At 34.8% G+C, this 24,753-nt stretch overlaps 1 protein-coding gene across 1 annotated transcript in view; it reads right to left on the bottom strand.

The window, feature by feature from the left end:
* Positions 1-20,140, bottom strand: part of GRID2 (glutamate ionotropic receptor delta type subunit 2) — a 1,161,595-nt gene extending 1,141,455 nt beyond the window's left edge. Inside the window, exon 1 of the mRNA XM_058547512.1 lies at positions 19,995-20,140. Coding sequence (XP_058403495.1) covers positions 19,995-20,139 — 145 coding nt within the window. The 5' untranslated portion in view covers position 20,140. The remainder of the gene's footprint in view (positions 1-19,994) is intronic.
* Positions 20,141-24,753: the final 4,613 nt, after the last annotated feature.

The raw sequence follows: 24,753 nt of genomic DNA, 5'->3' as shown, positions 1-24,753 counted from the left end.
ATATTTTCAATCATCCCTAATTGACTCACCCCAGCAGCATTTCCAAACCTTTTCCACTCTCTACCACACTTCCCCAGTGTCCCATTGCCTTAAGTATTATTGAGACAATTACAACCACTTCCCATGAATTTCCTCAATTTTCCTTCTTTGTATCAACAAACATGATTGTTCCAGCAGCTCAATAATTCACTATTTACCAAATCTTCCTCTTTAACACCTTTCTAAATCAAACTGCCATCATAAATCTCTCTCTCTCTCCACTCTGGATTTTTTCTACTCAATTCAAAAATACCCCCATATGTTCAATGTTTCACTAAACTCTAGCTACTCTTGTACATATAAGTTCATCATCAAATTTTGAGGAAAGACTCTACTCCTGATATTCAGTCCTTCCCATCCACTCATTCCTTACTGCTTATACTGGTCTTCCATTAACACCACTAACACTATAAGGAAACTTCTCTCCATTACTTAATCAATGGTTTCCTTATTTCTAGAATCCATGGGCTTTTTACAGTCCACATCCAAACAACATTGAATGACAGTTAAGATAACCACCCCAAAGAGAAGGATTTTCTCCTCAGAAATAATCTCCACTGGTTCCTCTTTCAGTTTCAAATTTGCTCTTTCTTTGTTTCCCTTCTCACTATGCCTGATCACAGTAAGAACTCAATAAATATTAGCTATCATTTACACTTATTTACCCTATATATGTCTTTCTTTTTATGCCCCTTATTTATTTTAATTGTATATTTGTCTAGTTGTAAAGACCAAAAGCTAGGAATCTTCTTTGGTTTTCCCTGTTACTGGCCCCAGAATAAGAAGAAGATGCCCAGTCTTCCTGTAGCATAGCTTCAGAGCAGCTCACTTTTTCCCCTTCCCACTACAGCTATCCTAGTCTGATTCCTTAGTACCTCCCACCTAGACTACTATTTCAACAAATTCCTAACTAGTTTCCTTGATATCAGTTTCTTGACCTTTAATCTATCACTTATATTGTGGAAAGCTATTTTCTTTTTCTTAAAATACATACGTACATAGCATGTTATTCCACCACTCAAACCCTTTCATTCTTTGCTACTTCCTAGGACAGTGAATTCAGAAACCTTAGTTTGATATTCAAAACCTATTACTAGCACATTTCAATCTACCATGCCAATCTTATCCGGTCCTTGAAGTAGTTAAAGTTCTAGACAAACTAAACTATTGACTGTCCCCTACCCATAATCCACTTTTCTGATAACTCCTCTCCTTCTGAATTACCCTGAAAAGTGAATTTCATATACTACCTACCATTCACAGTTTAGCTAAAATTATACTTTCTCCATAAAAATCTTAATATTATGATCTAAAGTTCTCTATCTTTATCTATCTATCCCTCTTGTAAAAAAAAGGGAAGTGTGTGGAACTTCACAAATGACAAAGTGTGGAGCTCAGCAAATCTCCCCAAAAAAGCAGTGATGAAACTGGACAAAACTGACCAAAAAACTAAACAAAACATTTCAGGTTCGTAAAATTGACCAAAGGCATACTAGAAACTCAAAATCACTTATTCAAAGAACAACTGGAACATTATATAAGATCAGTGAGTCCATGGTATTTTAGCCTCATCCCCTACCTCTCCCCTCAGCTCCATTAAAAGGAGTTCTACCAGGCAGGGAAGGACGTGAAAATTAACAGCTTCCATGCCAGAGGGAGCTGACTGGATTCAGAATGATACGTGGGAAAAAATCACACTCCAGGGCATTGTAGTAAACGACAGCAATCTTGATATCAAACAATCTAGGAAGGTCAAGGTCTCAGCAAACCTGAGGTTGCAAGTTCAATCAAGTAACAGACCAGAAGACTAGCTAGAAATTTAATAAGGAGGTCTGGGAAATGAGAGAGTCATAGTGGGCCTTGATAAACTCCCATAAATCCCATGAATTTCCTCAACATGATAAAGGGCCTCTACGGAAAATATAGAGTTAACGTTATACTCTAATTTGAATGACTAAATGTTTTCCTTCTAAAATATAAACAGGAAAAGTTTTCTCCTCTCAAGGTCCTATTCAACATCGTACTAGAGGTTCTAGCCAGTGCAATCAGGAGAGAAAAAAGAAATAAGACACCCAAATTAGAAAGGAAGAATTAAAACTCTTTATTTGCGTAACACAATCCTGTTTTTAGAAAATCCCAAAGGATACCCAAAAAACTTCAATTGAGTTCATCAAAGGTCATGAGTGGCCAGATCAATATACATGTAAAACATTATTTTGATACATTAACAAGAAAGATCTGAAAATAAAATTCAGGAAAGGATTCCATTTAAAATAGCATCAAAATGGATAAAATCCTAGGGAAGAAATTAAAAATATAAGACTTGTACAATGAAAATCAAAGAATAATATTAAAATAATAATAAAGCAGATCTAAATAAATGGAGAGACATTCTACGTTCATGAAATAGAAGACTCAGTATTGTTAAGAGAGCAATTTTGGGGCTGGCCCGGGGACGCAAGCGGTTAAGTGCGCGCGCTCTGCTGCGGTGGCCCGGAGTTCGCCGGTTCAGATCCCGGGCTCACACTGACACACCACTTGTCAAGCCATGCTGTGGCAGCATTCCATATAAAGTGGAGGAAGATGGGCACGGATGTTAGCCCAGGGCCAGTCTTCCTCAGCAAAAAAAGAGGAGGATTGGCAGATGTTAGCTCAGGGCCACTCTTCCTCAAAAAAAAAAAAAAGAGAGAGAGAGAGCAATCTTCTTCAAATTGATCTATAGATTCAACACAATCCTTGTCAATTTCCCAGAAAGCTGTTTTGAAGAAATTAAAAGCTGATCCTAATATTTACATGAAAATGGAAAGAACTCAATAGTCAAACATAAGTGTGAAAAAAACAGAAAAGGAGAATTTACAGTTCTCAATTTGAAAACTTACTAGAAAGCTACAATGTGTTATTGGCATAAGGACAGGCATATAGATTAACTGAACAGGACTGAAACTTCAGAAATAAACCCTTATATTTATGGTCAATTGATTTTCAACAAAGGTGCCAAGGCTAGTCAATGGGAGAAAGGATAATCTTTCTAAGAAATAGTGCAAGGTATATTGTATATTCACACGTCAAAATATTGCCTCACACCACACTCAAATACTAACTCTAAATATAAGAGCTAAATATATAAAATTTTAAGAAGAAAACAGGAAAAATCATAATGACTTTGGATTATTCAGAGAGTTCTTAGATACAATGCCAAAAGCAAGATACTTAGAAGAAAACAGTTGATAAACTGGACTTCAAAAAAATTAAAATTTTTACTTCAAAACACACCATTAAGAAAAGGAAAAAAAAAGACAGAGAAAACATATTTGCAAATCACATATCTGACAAAGAACTTTTATCAAGAACGTAAAAAGAATATTTAAAGTTAATAAGAATTCAAAAAATCTAATTAAAAATGAACATAAGATTTGGAAAACACTTCATCAAAGAAAATATATAGATGGTCAGTAAGCACAGGAAAAGATACTTAATATCACTAATTATTAGGGAAATACAAATAAAAACCTTAATTAAATACTACTTCACATATTTCACAAAATTGACAAGGGTAGGAAGAAACTGGAACCCTCATACATTGCTAGTGGTAAAACTGCACACTCACTTTGGAAAACAGTTGTGCAGTTACTTAAGAAGTTAAACATTAATTTACCATATGACTGAGCAATTCCCTTCTTAGATGTCGACCCAAGAAAAATCTTAAGAACTGAATGTTTATGTCTCTCCAAAATGTGAATATTGAAGCCCTAACCCCATAGTGTGGCTGCATTAGGAGACGGGGCCTCTAAGGAAGTAATTAAGGTTAAATGAGGCCACAAGGGGAGGCCCTGATCCAAAGGAATTAGTGTCCTATGAGAAGAGACATGAGAGATCTTGCTCTCTCTCTCCATGCACACACAAAGAAGAGGTCACGTGAGCACACAGCGAGGAGGCAGCCTTCTGCAACCCAAGGGAGCTCTCACCAGACACCAACCCTGCTGGCACCTTGATATTGGTGCCCAGAACAGTGAGAAGACAAATTTTCTGTTGTTTAAACCACCCAATCTGTGGTATTTTGTTACAGCAGCCCAAGCCGACTAAGATACAAAATGAAATATACATGTTCACACAATGAATTTTATATATAGATCCATAGCAGCATTTTTCATAATAATCAAAAAGTGGAAACAATCTAAAGTCCCTCAACTTTTGAATGGAAAAACAAAATGTGACATATCTCTACAAGGAACACTATTCATCATTAGAGAAACATATTCTTGATACATGCTACAACATGGATAAACATCAAAAACTCATTCTAAGTGAAAGATGCCAGACACAGAAGACTACATATTATCTAGTCTCATTTATATGAATGGCCAGAAGAGGTAAATCTATAGAAACAGACTGGTGGTTGGCTGGGGATGCTGTGGGAATGGGGAATGATTGACCGCAAATGGGCATGAGGGATTTTGTTGGTGATGGAAATTTTATAAAATTGGATTTTGGTGATGATTGCACAACTCTATAAATTTACTACTAATAATTGAACTGTACATCAAAGCGGATGGATTTTATGGTGTGTAAATTGTACCTCAATACAGCTGTTGGAGAAGGAGGGAGAGTAGCAACAGCAGCAGCAGCGGGGAGACAGCCACAAATGTAGGGGGGAAAACAGAAGTGCAGTACCTAGGTCCTCAAAATTGGAAATCCGCACTAGGGTAGCAGGAGCAGTGGGTATCCATTTCATCTAGTGAGATGTTTAGAGAGGCACATATAATTGTTGTGCTAAGGTTTAACCTACTGGAACAATGACAACCCAAACAGGATAGGCTTTAAATAAGATAGAGGTGGATTTCCCTCACAGGTGCAGTCCACCCAGGGCAGCTCTGCTCTACAGGGGAGCCAGGTTCCCTCTATCCTGTTGCTCTGAAATCCTCTAGTGTGTTGTCCTTAGCTGCGAGGTCAAAGCTGGTCACAGCCACATCAATATCCAGCTCACTGAAAGGGGGGGGGCGTGTTAGTCCCGGGCAAGTTGCTTGTCTTTAAGCTGGAAATGACTTGTAAATTGTCCATACTTCCACTCACGTTCCATTGGCTTCTAGATAACTGCAAGAAAAGCTGGGAAATTAGTCCTATTTGGGGGGGCCAGTGAGCCAGATAAAGCTGTGCTATTGAAGAAGAGAAGAAGAATCTATTTTGAACTGTTTAATATAGTGCATGAGAAGGGATTATTCAAATTATGGTAACAGATAATAGCAATAATTCACACAAACTGTTGACAGGAAAGAGAGTAAGTAACTAGCAAGTTCACTGACTCTCTTCTCAAGCCTGATGACAAGGTTTCCACACACAATGAGAAAGTCAGACAGGCTGCATCTGGAGCATGGGGGTGTGGGTGGCTGGGCATCAATCCTAGGGCAGAAGTTCAAATACAGGACTTCAATTTACAAAGCAAATTTGCAAAAGCAAGGCAGGACCTGAAGATATAAGTGACCTCAGGTACCGGCCAGATAATTCACAGGTACTCACAAAGATAGATAGGTAAACGATTAAAGGAAATCAGGTATTAATATGGTCCTGAGAAGACAGAAGAATTCGAGTTACTAACACCATTACCAGAACTTAGTTGCTGCACACTCTGCCTTCCCCAGACATCCACATTCATCTTTCAGGTCTCTGCTCCAAGCCGTCTTCTCAGAAAGCTGTTTTCCTGACTTTTATTTAAAATGACCCCACCTTTATCATCTCTATCCCTCTTATGCTGCTTCATTTTTTATTTTCCATATCAACTCTTCAACCTGAAATTGTACATATTGTTTGTTGTTTGTTGTTTCCTCAACTAGAATATACATTCCAGCAAAGCAGGAAATTTGTGTTTTCACTGCTACACCGTGAGTTCCTCGAATAATTCTCATAGCAGACGCTCAATAAATATTTGTTGAATTAATTGAGTGAATGAACATAAATTAGCAACATAGCAAGGTTGGCAACAAAGCCGAAATGATGCTAAATTACCTCCAGTGGACTGTTATATTTGGTACCAAATATTGGAGTCACATGGAACATGTAGGGACAAACAAGTATTTCTAGCTGTGGGTAAAGGAGGGAAAGCTAACTAAGAGCTAACATCAGTGCCCCTCGAAATCCCATAACACTTCATCCTTACTGCTATTGAGGACTTTATAATTGACTGTACTTTTTATCATGATTATTTACATCTATGTTAACGTTATTTATGTCTGTTACTTGCTAAACATATGATTCTTGAGGCTAGAAACCACATTGAAGCATCTTGGTATTTCTTTCAGCACTTATAGTATTTTGCAAATTATAAGCTCTCAGTAATATTTATTTAGATGAAAGAATAAATGAATCAATAATTATCAAACAATGAATGCTGACTTTCACAGATTGCAGAGCATATTTTTCCAGATAAACTAGGCTCATTGGCCACTTGTGATAATCAGACCAATAAAAATGCTTTTAAGTTAAAGCATTATCTCACTTCAAGGGAAAAAAAAAAAAGATAGTGATCACAGACTATGCATATAAAAGAACCATTATTCTTTACCTAACTCTGTCCACTCAGTTAGGAAACGATCCATGTTTCCACATAAGAGCACAGTACACAACACCGAGTTGCAGCACACAACGCCAAACGGGGAGTAAACGTCCTTCGAGAGCATCAGTTAACGCATATGCATAACATTTCTTATATTACAAAACTTGGGTGCTTATCTTTTTCTCTAACGTGAAAAGCAATTATTCTGCTGTAGATGTAGAATAATTATTTTTAAAATATCACTTGCTCTTAAAACAAAGTGGAGGCATTGTGCCTTTGAAGCAGCATCTTTGAGCTCAAATCATTTCAGTACTTTCACTGCATTTTAAAAGAAATTCTAAGACTTTGCTATATGAAGGCTGATGTCTTTATTGATGTCCTTATTTGTACTTAATTTTTACTTGCTGAATCATGATTTTTTCCAGGCTGAGTTCACTATTCTACCACTGGTTTTGGAAAGAGGTGACCTTGAAGCTGGGAAGAGGATGAAGACCTTGACAGAAAAGTGACCTTTCTGTCCTTGTCACCTGGTATTTCCATCCTCACTTCACCCTCACCTCCCAGATCACATTTTTCAGTCACAAAGAAGTATGTTTGGACATGCCTGTTTCTTTGATTAGATCTTTTCTCCTTTCAGAGCAGAAAACATGGCTTACTATTTGTCCCCTTTATTTCTTCTTTACCTTCTCCCTCAACTCAGTATCCCTTGAGGTAAATCATCTCATTTTCTACTGAACTTTGTATTTTGTTCCTCATGGAACTACTGCCTAGTATTTGTGTTATCCATACACATATATTTAATCTTCACTAATAGTCTAAAGCTCCTTGAAGATGCAGAGTGCTCCTGGGTTACCCCTATGTTCTTCGCTCACTCGACCGCTATCTTGTTCTGGGATGCTGAGTAATGTGGGGTCAATGCAGGAATAAGGGATCCTATAATGCTGGCTCTGCTTCTGGGGACCTTGGGTGCTTTCCCTCCTGCTCTGCTGCCTGCTGTTTGGCCATTTGCTGTTCATCAGTATCTATTAAACCATGGGCCTGGGAAATAAAAAGAGATAAAATGCAACATAGTTCTTTTGTAGCTTGTTAGTTTCCCCTTATCAGTCTTTACCAGTTACTAAGTAAAAAAAATCTTGGCTGTGCAATTTGTCTAACAATAAAATGTGCTTTTTTTTTTTACTTCAGCAACTTAATAAGGAGTCTAGTTTTCACAATATAGCATTCCTACAAAGAATGGAATAGAAGATATAGAAAAACTTCTTCCCACAGAAAATGGAATAAAAATAGTCAACATTTTTTGAACAACTGATTGATCAACTTTCTTAATCAATGTAGAGGATTTTCAAAAAGAGACATTTTACATATGTATCTGGAACAGTAGTTTTCATAAAGTTCATTCCATTTGTCATATTATTTTAAGTAAAAAGAATCAAGTGTCCTTAATGAGCAGTCATTCACCTCTGCTGTGGGGTGGCTAACATGAAGATCAGTCCTGGTTCTGGTCGGGCCTACCACCTTTCTAAAGGGATGCTGCCGCTCAACATCTCTAACATCAAGTCAGCCTTTGCTGCACTCTTAAAATACCTGTGGACATAAAGATTTCAGCTTCTAAAAGACAGAAAGAGGTTAAAGATCTATGTGAGGCATTCTTTCTAAGTTTTGTAAAATGATGCAAGCATTAAATCTGAATAATACATTCCAATATATAACAACACTTCCTGATTGGACTGGACAAGTCATCAAATCATGAAGAGTAAGCTAAGACGAGCTTCTCCACATAGGCAGCAGAGAGTAGTGGTTAATAATGATATCAGTTAAAATCCCAACAGGAAACAATGGCACACTTAAAAATAGGATAATTTGAGAAGAGTTTCTTTTCCAAAGGGGTGAATTACACAGGTGTGGGTAGAGTGTAGCAGAAAAATGAGAGCTAGTACAAGAATTCAGAGCTAGTAACCGTGAGGTGGTAAGCAGTCCTAGGTCCAAAGGATGGAGAGGAGAGAAATTAGTGGAGTTCTGATGGAGACAGTGATGTACAGTAGGCTGCCTTTAGAAAAGTATGACTTTTGTTTGAGGTACACAGCCAGCCCAAGGCGACCTCACACAGGAGACAGAAGATAAATACATCGACCTCACTCTCCCCCTCCCACTGATACATGCCTAGAACTCCCAATTAACAGACTTAAAGAGAAACCAGTTTTCTAGGCACTATTCTAAAGGTTTCAGGTGTGACAAGTTACCTAACCTAGTTGGACTCAGTTTCCCCACATGTAAAACACTAATGAGAATAGTAACTACGTAATAGCCTATAAAACAGTATAAAAAAATTTTTTTTTATAATTTTTATTTATTTATTTTTTCCCCAAAGCCCCAGTAGATAGTTGTATATCATAGCTGCACATACTTCTAGTTTCTGTTATGTGGGACACGGCCTCAGCATGGCCAGAGAAGCGGTGCGTCGGTGCGCGCCCGGGATCCGAACCCGGGCCGCCAGCAGCGGAGCACGCGCACTTAACCGCTAAGCCACGGGGCCGGCCCAAAACAGTATAAAAATTACGCGAAAAAAAATGAGGCTCTTTTAACAGTTCATGGGATATAGTAAGTTACAAATAAAAAAATGTTACTTCTTATCATTGGGCTTTTCAAAAGGGGCTTTTGTTGGAGTGTACAGCAAATGTCAAACCCACAAAATGATGATTCTTTCCTAGTTTTAGACATTACTATATCTCTATGCATTACTCTGTATTAAAAGACCAGGAAAATCGAATAAAATTCTTTCTTTGATTCGTTTTATTTCATTTCTTTTTCCTAGGAAGAAGAACACTTACACGAAAAGCCCAAATGTTTCCATCACTATATTGAAAATCAGAGTTACAGAGAGGTGAATTTCAAATCCAAGAGGGAATCAAGAATGGCATCCCCATGCCCTAGATGTCAGTGAGAACTGCAGGACAACCACGCTTGCCTTTGGAACATACTCTATTTCCAAGGGAAAAACTGAAGCAGATTTGGGTAACAAACTCCTGAGTAATATGTTATCCAGCAAATAACGGCTTTGAGGATGGAAATAAACATTCATAAAGCAACAGATGAAAAACTTGAGTATTTAATAGATAATCTAATCCCTCAAACACAGAAAGACCACGCCTCCAAATGGTTTTCCCATATACAACAGCCTGGAATGCTATCTCCTCTTGGCATGGCTGGCTACTTTGCAACCTCAAATCTTGGCTTAAACGTTACCTTTTGTATCTTCCATAATCACTCTATCAAAAATAAGCTCCTGGTTTTATTTTGTTGTTGTTGTTTATTGCGGTAACATTGGTTTATAACATTGTATAAATTTCAGGTGTACACCATTATACTTCTATTTCTGCCTGGATTACATCATGTTCTCCTGTTAAGCTCCTGGTTTTAAATCACACACACGCACATACATCACCTGTTATTTTCTATCATAGTATCCCTTATTTTCCTTTATATCACTCCTTCAATTAAAAAAAAAGAATATAGGGGCCGGCACAGTGGTGCAGAGGTTAAGTTCATGCACTCCGCTTAGGCAGCCCAGGGTTCACAGGTTCGGATCCTGGGCACACACCAACATTACTGCTTGTCAAGCCATGCTGTGGCAGCATCCCATATAAAGTAGAGGAAGGTGGGCACGGATGTTAACCCAGGGCCAATCTTTCTCAGCAAAAAGAGGAGTATTGGCATCAGATGTTAGCTCAGGACTAATCTTCCTCACAAAAAAAAAAAAAAAGAATATTTATTTGTTTGCTTAGCTCTTTTTGTATATCTCCTCTACTGGGCTATAAATTCATTGGATGCTTGAGTTAAATTTGTCTCATTCATCTGTATAAACTCCTAATATAGTGTATAGTTGGTGCATTAAAAGTATCTTACAAATAAGGGAACAACTTTAATTTTGATTTTTGAAAGAATAATGAATTGTTCCTGGTGATTCATAGTTTTCTGCCAGTTGGTCTACCCTTCCCATACTTGAGCTTTCAGCAATTTCCAGGGAAAAGAAGTGTAAGCTGGTGATTCATTCTGTGCTCTTATGGAGTCTTGGCATGAATTTTGGATAATGAATCATGACAGTTTGACAACAAACCTGCCCTGTTCCATTTTAACAGACATAGTAAATAAGGGTTTAAAATCACCCTTATTTTAAAAGCATGAATCAACACTGGAAGGATGACCAAACGAAAGAAGTGCTTTGGTGAACTTATTTATATAACATTGCATATATATTATATGCCCTGTATATCTGATATACAGGGCATATATACATATATAACATATATGTATACTATATAGATATAATTTATAGATATATAACATCTATGTGGATATAGTATATAATATAAAGGTATATTTTAATAACACATATGTATATGTATTGGTGTGCATATATAAATGTGTGTATGTATATATATATATATATATGATTAGTTAATATGGAGATAAAACTCCTTTAAACTGGGCAACAACACTTAGAATTCAAAACAGAATAAAAACATGAAATTACTTATTCCAAACAATAAAGATTATTGACAAATAAATATAAAAGAATAAGAACAGGATTTGGGAGCAGGTAAAATGAGGCTCTGTGTCAGTTTCTTATTTTTTGACCAGTAAGCACATGTCCTTTTTATCCTCTAGCTACTTTCTGTCACCAGAGCTATCTACATATTGCTCAGTTTTAATAATATGAATAAGCACACAGGACCACTTCAAAGTATTCTGTTTAATTTTAAATGAGTGTAAATTCAAAAGTAAAGTACAAAAAATATTATTGAAAATTCAAGCCATTCTATTCAAAAATATTCTCTGTAATAGAATTGTTTCTGACTTTGATTTGTATAACAGTTTTTTCCCCCAAAAAAATACATTTTGAGAAAACATATTTATTGTCCACTTTGGAATATATTTCTCATATATAATACACATTTTAAGTCTTTTCTATTTTTGAAAATAGAGCTTAAGGAATGAGTTTAGCCAATCTTGCCATCATATTATATTAGTCTACCAAGGACCAAAAAGCAAATATGACTTGAAATGAGGAATGAATTCCTGAGAAAATAACACGATTTCATGTGCTAATGAAGATTAGTACTGGAAATTCAAAGAAACTAATGATCAAGTTTTTAGAGTTAATATTTGCACACGTATAGCTGGAATGAAAATGTGTGGAATATAGAAAGATAATCTTTTAACCTATCATGTCAGAAATAAACTCAAAATACAGACATGATGCAGTTCTCAAAGCATAAAGCTTTCCTTGAATTCATTTCTATGTTCAACCTTCACATATATCGCTCTTCCACAACATTATGCATCTCTACAATTGAATTCCATTTAGTTATGACTCAGTGCCTTATATACTGCACTGATCATATTAAGCCTACACAAAGCATCAGAAAGCTTCAATTTGGTCTCCACAGGCTTTCTCTACTTCCCAGAACTGGTAACAAGGTATTTTAAATCCTCCCAACCCTAAGTACACATGTTGCAACATCACTACTATTTGCCAAGTAAATTATACTACAAACATAATTCCCATCTTCCTGTGCTGACTAGCAGAACTAGCCCAGAAAGAGAGAAAAAAGCAGAAGCATTTAATTTCTATAATATGTTTACAACCCCAGCATTCAGGATCTTGATAAGGAATGACTCAGTTGAGCAAAAAAATGACACTGACTTGGCAGATACTAAGCCTAGTATTATCAGTGATATGCATGGGAACCACCAATACATGTGGTGGACAACGTTTGGGGAGGTAAGGTCAGAAAAGGATAGAAATTTACTGATGGACACATGCAATGATACTAAATCATCATGTACTCCACTATTATTAAGAGGTATTTAGATTAGTAGAGGAACTCAAAAACCGTAATTATAATTCCATGTAATTATCATACAATAATCACATAATCATAGCAATCCCATGGAGTATGTATTTATCCCCATTTTATATATGAAGAAACTGAGGCTCAGCAACACTAGGTGTGCTCAAGGTCCCACAGAGAGTAAGAGATGGAGCAGAATTCACATAAAGGCAGATTTACCTAATTCCATGGCCTATGCACTTAATTTTCATCACCTTTCCAAGGAGGATAAATGGCATCAAATTTAAGACATATACTGACTCAAATGTAGATATCCTGTGTATACAGTACAATATGGAGAGTCAAGGATTAAAAGGGGAATGAATGAGGGTTAAAAAAGAGCAATATAGTGGGAGGGCAGAAGGAAGAGGAGCACACATAGTGCAGGACCTAACACACGATAACGGAGGTCAAGCTAACCTCGTAAGACTACGTACAGGACAACCAATGGAGAGCACAGCATTGCGCAAAGTAATTAGTTCAAAGCGACTGCTCACAGGCACCACAAAAGTACTTGCTGATTCGTTCTCTCTTTTCTCAGAAAATGTAATTTCCTATTGCAGTGGCTTTGTGTGTGTTCCTTTTAAAAGTGAGTGTTTCAATAATAATTCTATTGAAAATTACAAGATAATTCAACAAAATGTTGCATGAGTACTAAAAGACTCCACATAGTGTGATTCCCAGAAACCTAACAACACTTGCCAACGACATGCAAAAATAGGTGATAAATGTTAAAATAAAAAGTCAAGTTATTTTTGGTCTCAAATTAAGCAAGTAGACTGGATCACTTGAAGTCTGCATATCTATAATATTGATACTAGTTTAAAAATTCTAAATATAGTAAAGTCATCTTTGGTTTGTCCAACAGGAACTTAAATTATTTTTGCGACTGCACAATGGACTCTCATTATAACTGCAGAGTGTAGCTAAGTGTGGTTTTTAATCCAATAAACCATATATTCAGAGTCACTTTAAGACATATAGGTGATTCTTTTACCAAGTCAGTATCATAAAAAGAGATTAAAAACTGAATTATGCTGCCATAATCATGCACTGTATCTGTAGGGGCAGAAAGAGAACGGAAGAAAGTAGCGTGCTATTATTATGAGAATAATATTTGGTGGAAAGAAGGAACACTTAAGCAACAATAAAAGAATAAATCTTTACTTCTGTTAAACACAGCTTTCACAGAAAGCTGCTAGAGATTCCTCTAAACAAAACAAGATCCAGTGTAGCACATATTGCTACAATATATATTTTATGAGGTAACTTACACAATAGTACATAGTCATAGATATAGCGAGGTAAAAGGCCTCGAAGCATAAAGCCCACAAAATTATGATATAGAGGTCTACAAATATCTCAATTTCAATCTATTCATAGTATTAGAGACCTGTTACTTTAAGAGTGTGGTATGGAATGAGATAAGGGGAAGGCTTACCAATACAGGAGTACAACAATAAATCACAGAAAAAAAAGGATTAAGTTCTGCAATTTGTATCTTCATTAACATTATGTTAAAAAATAAAACAATGAATTTTAGAAATTTAGAATCTTTAAAGAAATTCTCTCTCTTTTCTGAAAAGTAAATATTTTAAAAAGCTAGAACATTTGTTCCTTTCTACTACGAACACAATTAAAAACCCAAGTTACGGGTAGAAGGCAATGACGTCTTTTCACACTCCAAAAATCCACAGCCCTCTTCAGGTTTTTAAGCTTCCTGCAGTCAGACACTGTGTCTTCTATTTTTGTTGTTATCTCCTATTGTGGCTGACCCAGTCTTGGAAAAGTACTAAGCTTTTAAGAAGTACTTGGATAGACTGATTTGACTGAGTGCTTTCAAAATTAGATTCCAAATATATATTATTTTAATTTTTCTTGATAGGCAATTCTTCAATGGAAAGGGTTAGTATGAGATGTTTAAAAGAATGCATACTGGTGTTGTCCCTAACAGATTAGAATTCTGTATACTTTAATACTACATTGATGATGGGTACTGAAGATCACACAACAGGCAGATTCTGATTCCAGACCTTATAAGCCAATCCTTAGAAAGTGGCAGGTAGGGAGGAAAAGTGATCCCGGGCTTGGCAGGAGATTAGCTGGGGAATTGACCAACCTAAATATCCCAGACTTATGGAGGGAAGCAAATGGTCCAGAGAGCCACTGAATGGACATCCAGTAACCCTCCCAATGTGCGAGTTTTTGGAGATGGCCGGTCAGCTGCATCACTTATTCCTTCCACCCGCTCGCACATGTAGTTGGGCAGGAGTTACACAGAGCATTGACGGGGCCTAGAGACTGGGATTCAAAGCACAACACCGGCCCTGAAGTGGGACGGGAAGGAGGAATGAAAAAATGAACAACGAACAAATGAGCACAATTATACCTACATGATGTTTTGTTTCTTGGCCCTGGGAGCCACCAAATCTCAAGTTCAATATATTGTCAGGCAATTCAGAAAATAAAGCTGGAATTGGAGTTATCAAAATTGGTCCAGGAAAACACAGGCTGACAGGTGGCATACACACTGCAGTCCTATGCTAGAGAAGTTGCAGAATCCAATCTAAGCATTTTGGAATTAGCAGATTTTTTTTATCACAGTAAAACTATCTATTAAAGCAGAGAGGAATATAAATGATGAGACTAAGCCCCAGAATAAAGCATCAAATAGTGCAGCCGCATAAATCATTCTTTTACACTTACATCCTCTTTGAACCAGACTGCTCAGATTTAGCCTGCGGCACCAGAAATATTCACATTGAATGGTGATGTGTTTTGGAGAAGTGCTTTTTCAGAGTTGGAGTTCCTTATACTCTTTTTGGCTCTGCTACTCTCCTGTTATCCCCATTACGCACATGATATGGATACGTGTGCACTTTATATATAACTGTAAAGAAAGGAGACATTTCATGAACCATAAATGAAAGTATTCTCATTGCTTTACAATTACAATAATTTTATTTTGGAAGATATATGAGGGAAATCCTACTGAAATGGTCACTATATTAAAGTGAGATGTCCACTTTTTCCAAGACTCTTTGGGAGCAATCAGTATTCACGCTGTGGTACTGAAGGAGTAAGCTGAAGGTGGACCAGACTGAAACGGGGCAGATGAACAGTCTTAACCATGACTTCTTTTTATTTTAAAAACAGCTTTTATATCTATATTGTTTATAATGGTTTGCAGTACAGCACAGCAGAAAGAAGAATAATTATGTAGTTGCTCCTTTTTCTGTCGAATGGAACCATTTGTGACTCTACAGTATAATTCTGCCTTTACACTCTTTTCACTATGCATTTCATTTTTAGCTGTTTTTCTAATAAGAGAAATTATTTCAAAATGTTTTAACTGAATCTTGCCATTCAATGTCAACACATGGTGCTTTACATCCTTTCTGATACATCCGATGCATGCAAGAATTATACGTGAATTCACATGTCTGCATTCACCTTTCAATGTGAATATTTTTACAAACGCACTCCCCTGACTTTCCCTGACGTTGTTTTGGTGTAAATTCCCACCTTTCATGGCTCATAGTGGTGTTGGTCTCAGCTAAGAGCTAACAATATAAACAACTGCTATTGCTTTCAGTAGAGACAGCAGTGTCTTTCACACCAGACATTCGTGCATCTATGTTATATCCAGTACACAGATCCCACAGAGGAAACGATCTGTAAGAGAGGAGTAAGGAGAGAAATCTAGGAGCAGTTGCTTTCGTCCAGGCACTGAACCTACAGAAGGGCCTTTCTCGATTCTGGTGACAGTAATAAGTTCTTTGGGTTCCAGCGAACAGTTGGATGAGATAATAGAACAAAGGACAGGTACCAATAACCTTTCAGTTAATTTTGAAGGCAGTTACAGAAAAAGTAGGAGGCAATTTCAGCAATGTGAAGCCTTCTCCAAAGAGAAACTTATTAATGATCATTTCTATAATCCTGTGAAGTTCTAAATCTGGAAATGTGTTCTAAAGAATCACGAAACATCTCATCTACAGAGATGAAGCTGATCTTAAAAATACATCAATTATGTTCTGATTTCTTCATTATTTATAGACGAGGAAAACCAAAGGTGAAAGAACAAGAGTGATTTATACAAGGCAGCTGGTGTTGATAACTAGATTGGAATTTTTCTACCACTCCATGCCATCTAAAACCCATGAATAAGTAATACATACGACAACATATAAATCTGCTACCATTTTTCATTCCCCATAGTACTTACTGAAGCCCTAGAATACACTGTGTGATCTCTCTTATTCATATATATATGTTTATGTATGGTTAGCAGATGTAGCAAGGAAAATATTGGACCAGTGGTCTGAAGGTCTTGGTTTAGCTCTTTCTCTACAATTACTTCATCTATATAGTAAAAACATCCAACTACATTTATATAATCTTACGCCCCTATAATTCTCTAGATTTTCTAAAACAGCCCATATGATTTTTTTTCTTTTGTATCTCTTCTTAAAGGAGAAAGCTTTATCTCAGCTACCAAATTAGCCTACCAAAAAAAAAGCCAAAAAACCTCCTTAGTTAAGGTATCAAAAATTCTTTGCCTTTAGCTAACATCACACAACTCAAAAGATGAACAGTGGCTTATCAACAGCTATATTCAAAAGAAAGGGAAAAATAATTATTTGAAAATAGGTGGTTTATTTCCAGATTACTTTTGTGAAAACATGAATTTTTTTTTCTACTGTTCACTTATCTAAAAGTGCTAAGATTAATATTACAGGATAATGATAAAGATGATAAAATATGGTCATTTAGCTCTAGAGAATGGAATATTGATCCTGTATTATAACCAAGATATCTTCTTTTAGAAACTCACCTTAAAAATAATTATTATTATGCCAAAATTTACTGTAACCAAAGCTACAGAGAAGCATAAACAAACAACAGAACAAACAAGAGAACAATAAAAAACAAACAAAAAAAAATAAATTGAGGATTTCAGATTATTACATTTCATTTATCTATCTGTCGGCTGATCCCTATTCTTATTCGTTATTATCACCAAATATCTATATGCTTGATGATGCTATTTGTTCAAGGATCACACTTTAAAATTCAATTAAACCAAAAAAACAAAAAGATAGAGGGAGACAGAACTCAAAACCATTAATTTTTTAGAAGTTCATCTGGAGTGTTAACGGGTAAACAATCAGTAAGAACTATGTTCTTGAATCTTTCGTCCTTCTTTAGAATGTAAAAAACAAATTAGCTGATTTAAGACTGTATTATAGATTTTAATGGTATTGCAGCAAGAATGTGATCATAGAAAAACTGGCCATCTTTGATGGCACAATTGAGGTTTTCTTCTAAATTACTTCCTCAAAACATTTAAGAAAATACCTCTGAATTGTTTCCTGTTCTCTTTCAGTTGAATATTATCTCTTTATTTTTTAGAACCAATCAATTACAAAAAGAGCTCTAGAAAGAATTATTTTTACTTCTAAAATTAGCTGAGATCTTTCTAGATACTGAATGGGGAAACAAATTAGCTCCAGAGCTTCCTAGAACTTATTCCAGGTTCATCACCCAGAGTAGACCATCAAAATAACTGGTCCAGAACATCTTGTTAGCATCAGAAACCATTAGGCAAACTGTCATGCCTTTTCTTCTTTCGTGACAAATATCTAGTGGTCTCTGTCTTGGAAACTTAAAACTTATTTCCTCTCTCCACTTGCTTTCAGTGTCACAAATCCTTTCAAGTTGCAATAGAGCTTTTGAGAGACATTTTTATTTCCAGATTTTAGCTGGCAGCAGAATGGTTACACAAAGCAATATATAAACAGATTAATTGTGATATTTTAAAAGTTCTCTTTGCTTTTCAAAGTGTAATCTCTAAAAATGGTGTTAGGGACATATTTATTCAGCCTTTGTAACTCCTTTCTACCTAATATGTAGTTAATGAGAAGATAGTCACTAAAACAAATTGGTCATCATTTTCTTCCTGCTCAATTCCAGTCATTAAAACAAAGAGTTGAGAAAGAAATATCATAGAGATTTCTTTAAAATGAATAACATATTCTTATTAGTGCATATATTATTTTACATTCTTGGGTATTCTCCACAAATTCTACTTTATTATTTTGCAGTTTGCTTAGTGGATTCTAATATCAATTTAGACAGCTTTTAAATGTTTCTATAGAAAATTTATCATATCCATTACTTAAAGTCCCAAATTCCCAGGATAATTCTGATTTCAAAATGTAAATAATGATATGTTTATATTAATCTGATTTTTTAAATTGATATTTACTTGTTAAAATCCCACCATACCATTATAAGCAATGTATTCTTTGCAAAAACAGCTTTTACTTAAAACATTTCTGTTCATTTCATTAAAATAATATTTTTTCATTCCATCAAATTAATAAGAAGGAAAATCCATTAGACCACTAATCGTTCTAGCCATTGTCTTACTGACAGAAATAAACATAAATAAGTTTCAACATTAGCCAATGCTACTGATCAAAAACATATTCCAATAAAAGTTACCTGTATATCACAAAGATACAACATGAGATGAAAAGGACACTCTTTGAAAACATGTGTTTACTTTCCTTACCCCTTCAATATTTGTCTTTAAAAAGTTTCCTGCTAACCTTTACTACATTAAATATCTCATCCGTCTTTTCTTCTGCCAAATCCTCTTCAAAGTTTTAATGAAACAAAATGCTTCTTTTGACTAAATTAATTTTGTATTAGTATCTTTCATCTAAATATTTACCACAATAAAATATAAAATAGATTAGCACCAAATAGTTTCATGAACAATGAGTGCTTTGCCAATCAAAAGGCTAAATATTTTATTAGAATAACAGCATCAAAAATAGAATTCTATTAGTCTAAGAAGTTGCAATCAAAACCTTCATTCATACAAATGATCATTCCAATATAATAAAAATAATTTGTATTTTTATGACTTTGTATCTACAAAAAATTTTAATTCACTCAAGTATACAGAGAGAATGGAGGAAAGTGCTTTATTATTTGGCACATTGTACAGAGTAAAAATTTATAGCCTGGGTCAGGTATGTTAGGATCCCAGTGCAAAGCCTTTGATTTGTTTGTAGTGTCTAAAAGTTTTCCTTCCAGAAATACATTTGTCATAAATACAACTGAAATGTCATCATAAGTTGTAACAATGCTCAAGGTGGCAGTTAGCTCAAAAAAAACAAGAGTAAAAATTCAGATAGAAAGTCAAATTTTGAAGGAAAGTTTCATTCACATTGAAGTCATAAAACGTTGTAAAGCTTTAATTGTAAATATTTATGTCCATTTTCATATTATATTTCAATTAAAACAATAACTTTCCACACTCTGCACTTTCAGAAGTGGAACACAGGATTAACATCAATAAAATAACTCTCTCAAAGAAAAGCAACCCAGCAGAAATGCAAAAATGATGTCCATGCTATGGCTTTTTAAAAATCCAATTTCATTGCCATTTGAATTGAACCAAAAAAAAAAAAACAAAATACAAAGTGGACTGCTGATGGACTTACCTTCTTGAACTGCTTGAAAAGGGTTGTTGCCATCAACAAATGTCACCGAGAACGTGATTTTCTCAGTCTGTAAGATCTCCTCGTTTTGGTTTGAGGTCGCCAACTGCTGTGCGAAACACCTCATCATCCTTTTTGGCAGATTCATCAAAAATGCTCCTAGAAAGAAGTGAGTGTTGCCATTAAACAAAAACATAAATAGTCTGTCATGCTCTCTGGAAATATGCCAGAGAGACATGTATTTGAAAAACGTATACTTTCACTGAAAGCATGCACTTTATTTATTACTGAAACACATTGTACTGGAAGCAGTGTCACAGCTAAGCAGGAATGTAGTTACTTCTTCCAAATGGAAATGATGAATAGTACATCAAAGTGTTATTGCAGGGAGAGCATTGGAAAGATAATATAATAAGTACAAAAAGCTTTTTGCAGGACAAAGTGGCTAAAACACTGGAGTGTCTTATATCGTGAGATCATGAGGAATTCATACCTTGAAATGTTTTTTTCTGAATAATAGGAGATAAAATCAGGAAACTTTCTGAGAGTCCATTCATACAGTACATAGGAATTAAATTTCTATGTTGACCTTTATTTTTCTTTTTATTTCCTTCTTTCTTTCCTTTCTTTCTTTTATTTTTTTTTTTGAATAAGGTTTTCAGTATCTTTTACAGTAGTAAATTCAATAATATTTATTAAAATTTACAGACATACAAATCTCTGAGCAGAAGTAATGGAGAAATATTTCCTGAAGAACTAAAATAAGTCCTAGTGGATAATTATGGCCATTTTCGTTCATATGTAATAATGACGACAATGATAAGAGTTGTGACTAACTTAATTGAGTGTTAGTCAGTAGTGTATGAGTTTACACACACCAGTTCTAAAAGTAAAATGATTTCAAATCCTGACTCTGCCACTTGTTAAGTAAATGGCCTTGAACAAGGATTCAGATTCCAAACCCCACATTCATCATCTGTAAAATCTAACAATAAAAATAATATCTATCTGTTAGGATTATTAACTGTACTGAATGATATTATGCAAGCAAAATGTAAGTAAATTGTGATAACTAAATAGTAAGCTCTCAATAAATGCTAGTGTTTTCTGTTTTTTAATACTGTCATCCAAATACAGCTTAACATTTCCTACTAATTTTTTTCATATTACAGAATCTCATTTAATCCTTAAAATAATTATGTGATATGTATACTATTACACATACAGTTTTGAAAATTAAGATTCAGTGCAAGGAATATGCCCAAGGTCTCACAATGGGGCCAGAGCCCTTGCCTCCTTGACTCCCACATCCTCTCTCTAAATCACTATGGTAGACGGCCTTCCAGGATTATACCCATAAGGAATAAATTATACCCATAAGGAACAAATAAATTTTAATGGAGATCCTGACTTTACTGCACATCTGGGAGACTCCTTCCATCAGGCCATGCATGCTTTATTTGTATTCATTCTGACTCTTATAGATCTAAGCAAGCGCACATTTTTAAATTGTTTCCTTTTTAAACCATAAACATTTGAGATAATGTACTTTTTGTCATTTTGAATAAACCAAATAAATTCCCTCGTGACAAAAAAAGACATACACCTCAGGGTCAAATAACACGATACAGCAATGACTATATATACAAAATCTGTATACACATAATTTATGTTTCTTGACTACAATATTCATCGCAGTGTGTGTGAATATAAAAATAAAAGTGTGTATATGAAAATGTCTTTTTTTCCATATATGAATAAAATTCAAGTATTATACACACACATATATAAAGATATGAGCACAGACTATATATGCATACACAAATATCCCTATATACTATTATATGCTTTTTACACACACACACACCCACACACACATATATATAGAAGCAGACGCTCTTTACATCTACCAGTTTTGTTGATTTTATACCTCTGTGGCTGAAGCCCCAAGGCCTTCTAATGAAAGACAGATCATGATATTAAACATACATTATTAAAGTCAATACATGATAAAGCAAGGGTGAAAGTATGCCCATTTCTGACAAGTGTTGCAGTTACCTTTGACCTCTCCACCCTAATGGCTTCACCATGGGAAGGCGATGATTAAATTTTTGCTAGGGAAGGCACAGTGTCTAACAGGCTTACTGTGTGAACCTGGCTTTCTCTTTTCACTGCTCTTCTATATTTGCATTATTGACTGACTACTTCGACCAGCCTCTTCGAATCCTTGCTTTCCATCTCCTATATACTTTGAATACCTGTCCATGGCTAAGGACATGAGAAAAGGGTGAATAATTTTTAAAATATTGATATATAAATTAAGTACTCCCTAATTATATTATTATATAGCCATTAGCCATAATATTAATATTTTATTAATATAATCAAATGTATATAATAAATGTTAATTTTTGACCTATTCTTTCATTTCCGAACCAGATAGCCATCTACTTTAGAAACTAAGGTTTTGTGAAAACATTTAGGCAATAAATGTTAGATTTATCTTGCTAATTTTAAGCCACATTTATGAAACCTCATTTTAGTTTGTAATAATTCTTATGAAAATCTAGATTAACATTACTTGGAAGTTTAATACTATCAGATTCACATATACAAATTTTCTTTAGCAGTTTGTTAGGAAGTGTGATATAAATATGCTATAATTGGAACTGAAATAACCAATTCATTTTAAAACCAGATAATCTAAATGTCTATTCACAAAGAAATGATGTATGTTTATATAGAGATGCTTCAGCTTGTCATGGATTCTAAATGAGTCTTTTAAAAGAAGAGTTTCTAATCAACCTTGTTTTAATAGCGGGTGATGTTATTGACTTCTGCTGAGTATTGGTAATACATTTTTAATGGATGCATTTTACTATTACCTGACAGAACACTTAACATTGTCTTAAACATTAAACCTGGCTTAATAAATGGCAGAACCTGCAGATATGATAGCAAATTAGTCAATTCTGTGCTAATTAAGATACACTGAAAGGAAATGCACAAAAGAAGCAGTTCATCTTTCTGCAAACAGCAAGGAAACACACAGAAGAAACAGTTCATCTTCCCTTCATACAGCATAACCAAAGAATAGGAAATCCTACCAACATTTCAACTCAGTTATTTATTTAAAATATATAAATATAAAATCTCATAATTATATATATTATATATATATAAATCTCATCTTAAATTTGGCTTTTTTAACCAAAGAGCACATGCAACATTTTGCATTAAACACAAGTATTGTGAAAACAACCCAGTGAGTTCCACACAGAGAATTTCAGGAAAGAAGGTTCTTTCTTATTTTATGCCCTTCCAATAGTACGGCATGCCATCTATTTATCCTTTGTATTAATGCAGACATATTACCAGTCTAATCCAATATCAAACATCCTAGATTTAGTTTTTGAACAATATAAAGTTTCTCAAGTACAACATTCACAACTACGTATATACTTAACATGATGACACAGCATCATGTTCTTTCCCAACTATTTTTATTAACATGTTTTTACTGTCAGTTTCATTTTACAACCTTGAGGTGAAAAGCAGCTTCAACTTATTGTCAAGATGAAAGAATTCTTCCATCACTTACACACAAACACACACACACACACACACACACACATACACAATGTTTGATCAAGAGATTATACTCTATTTACACTTCACATTCGCCAAACTGGAGGGAAGAATAACCAAGCAACAAGGCAGAAAAGTAACACCTCTAAATATTCCTTTATACCAATTTGTAATTAGCCATTTCCATTATTAAGGGTTGAGGATTTGCTCCTTCCATGGGAGGGAAAAAAAGGCTTTACTTATCCTTATACAAACAGAGTGACAGTTGGGCATAATCTTGTAAAATAGGATACCTAAATTCAAATATAGGGGTAAAAATGTAAGTTGTAACTAAATATAAATTAAAACAAGAGTAGACTTGCAAATGTACCTGCATGCGAATTTATTATCACCGGTACTACTATGACTCCAGAAGACCCAAATTATTCAACAAGGTATTATTCATACCCTTGTATTTTTGGTTTAAATATTTAAATTCCTTTTTGTCTTATACATATAAGAGGCAAGTGGAGGAAACATTGTTTAGCTGGTAACATAGTGGAAGAAAGAAAACGTGTTCATCTAACTCAGTATTTCATCTAAAAATATTGAGACAGGTTTTGATACATGTCTTGAAGAAATTTTTCCACATACAGAGTTGGTAGCATTACTGGAAGATTTATATATCTCATTTTATATAACTAACATACCAAATAACTTTTAAAATACATGATTCTAAAAATTGAAACAAACAAGTATCATTAGTTGTACTGTGCGCAGATATCCAAATCAAGAGATCTATAACTTTTTTGCATCTACTCATGATATTCCCACTAATGTCAGTGGAAAACTGTGCATTCATTTCAAATAGAGGGCAAATAATCAGACATTATAAATACTGTAAAAATCAGATTTCTCCTTTATTTCACCCTCCACCTATATTGCTCTCAGTTCACAGAAGAAGAAGAAAAAAAGCTGAACATGTTCAATATGACTAGACAGCAGGAAAAGTTAGCAGAATTGTAACCAAAAGAAATAAGCATTTTCTATACCATTTGGCATCTTTATTTGAGCATACAGACTAGCTACTATTTCTGTGAGATATTATTACAATGAAGGCATGTGAACGTGTGTGTGTATAAAATCATCTGCCCAGATAATATTAATTACATTCAGATATCTCCACAAATTAATT

This window comes from Diceros bicornis, chromosome 8 (assembly GCF_020826845.1).
Source record: "Diceros bicornis minor isolate mBicDic1 chromosome 8, mDicBic1.mat.cur, whole genome shotgun sequence".
In the NCBI taxonomy this organism is placed as follows: Eukaryota; Metazoa; Chordata; class Mammalia; order Perissodactyla; family Rhinocerotidae; genus Diceros; species Diceros bicornis.
The sequence above is the reverse complement of the archived record's forward strand: the minus strand, read 5'-3'. Positions and strand labels throughout refer to the sequence as shown.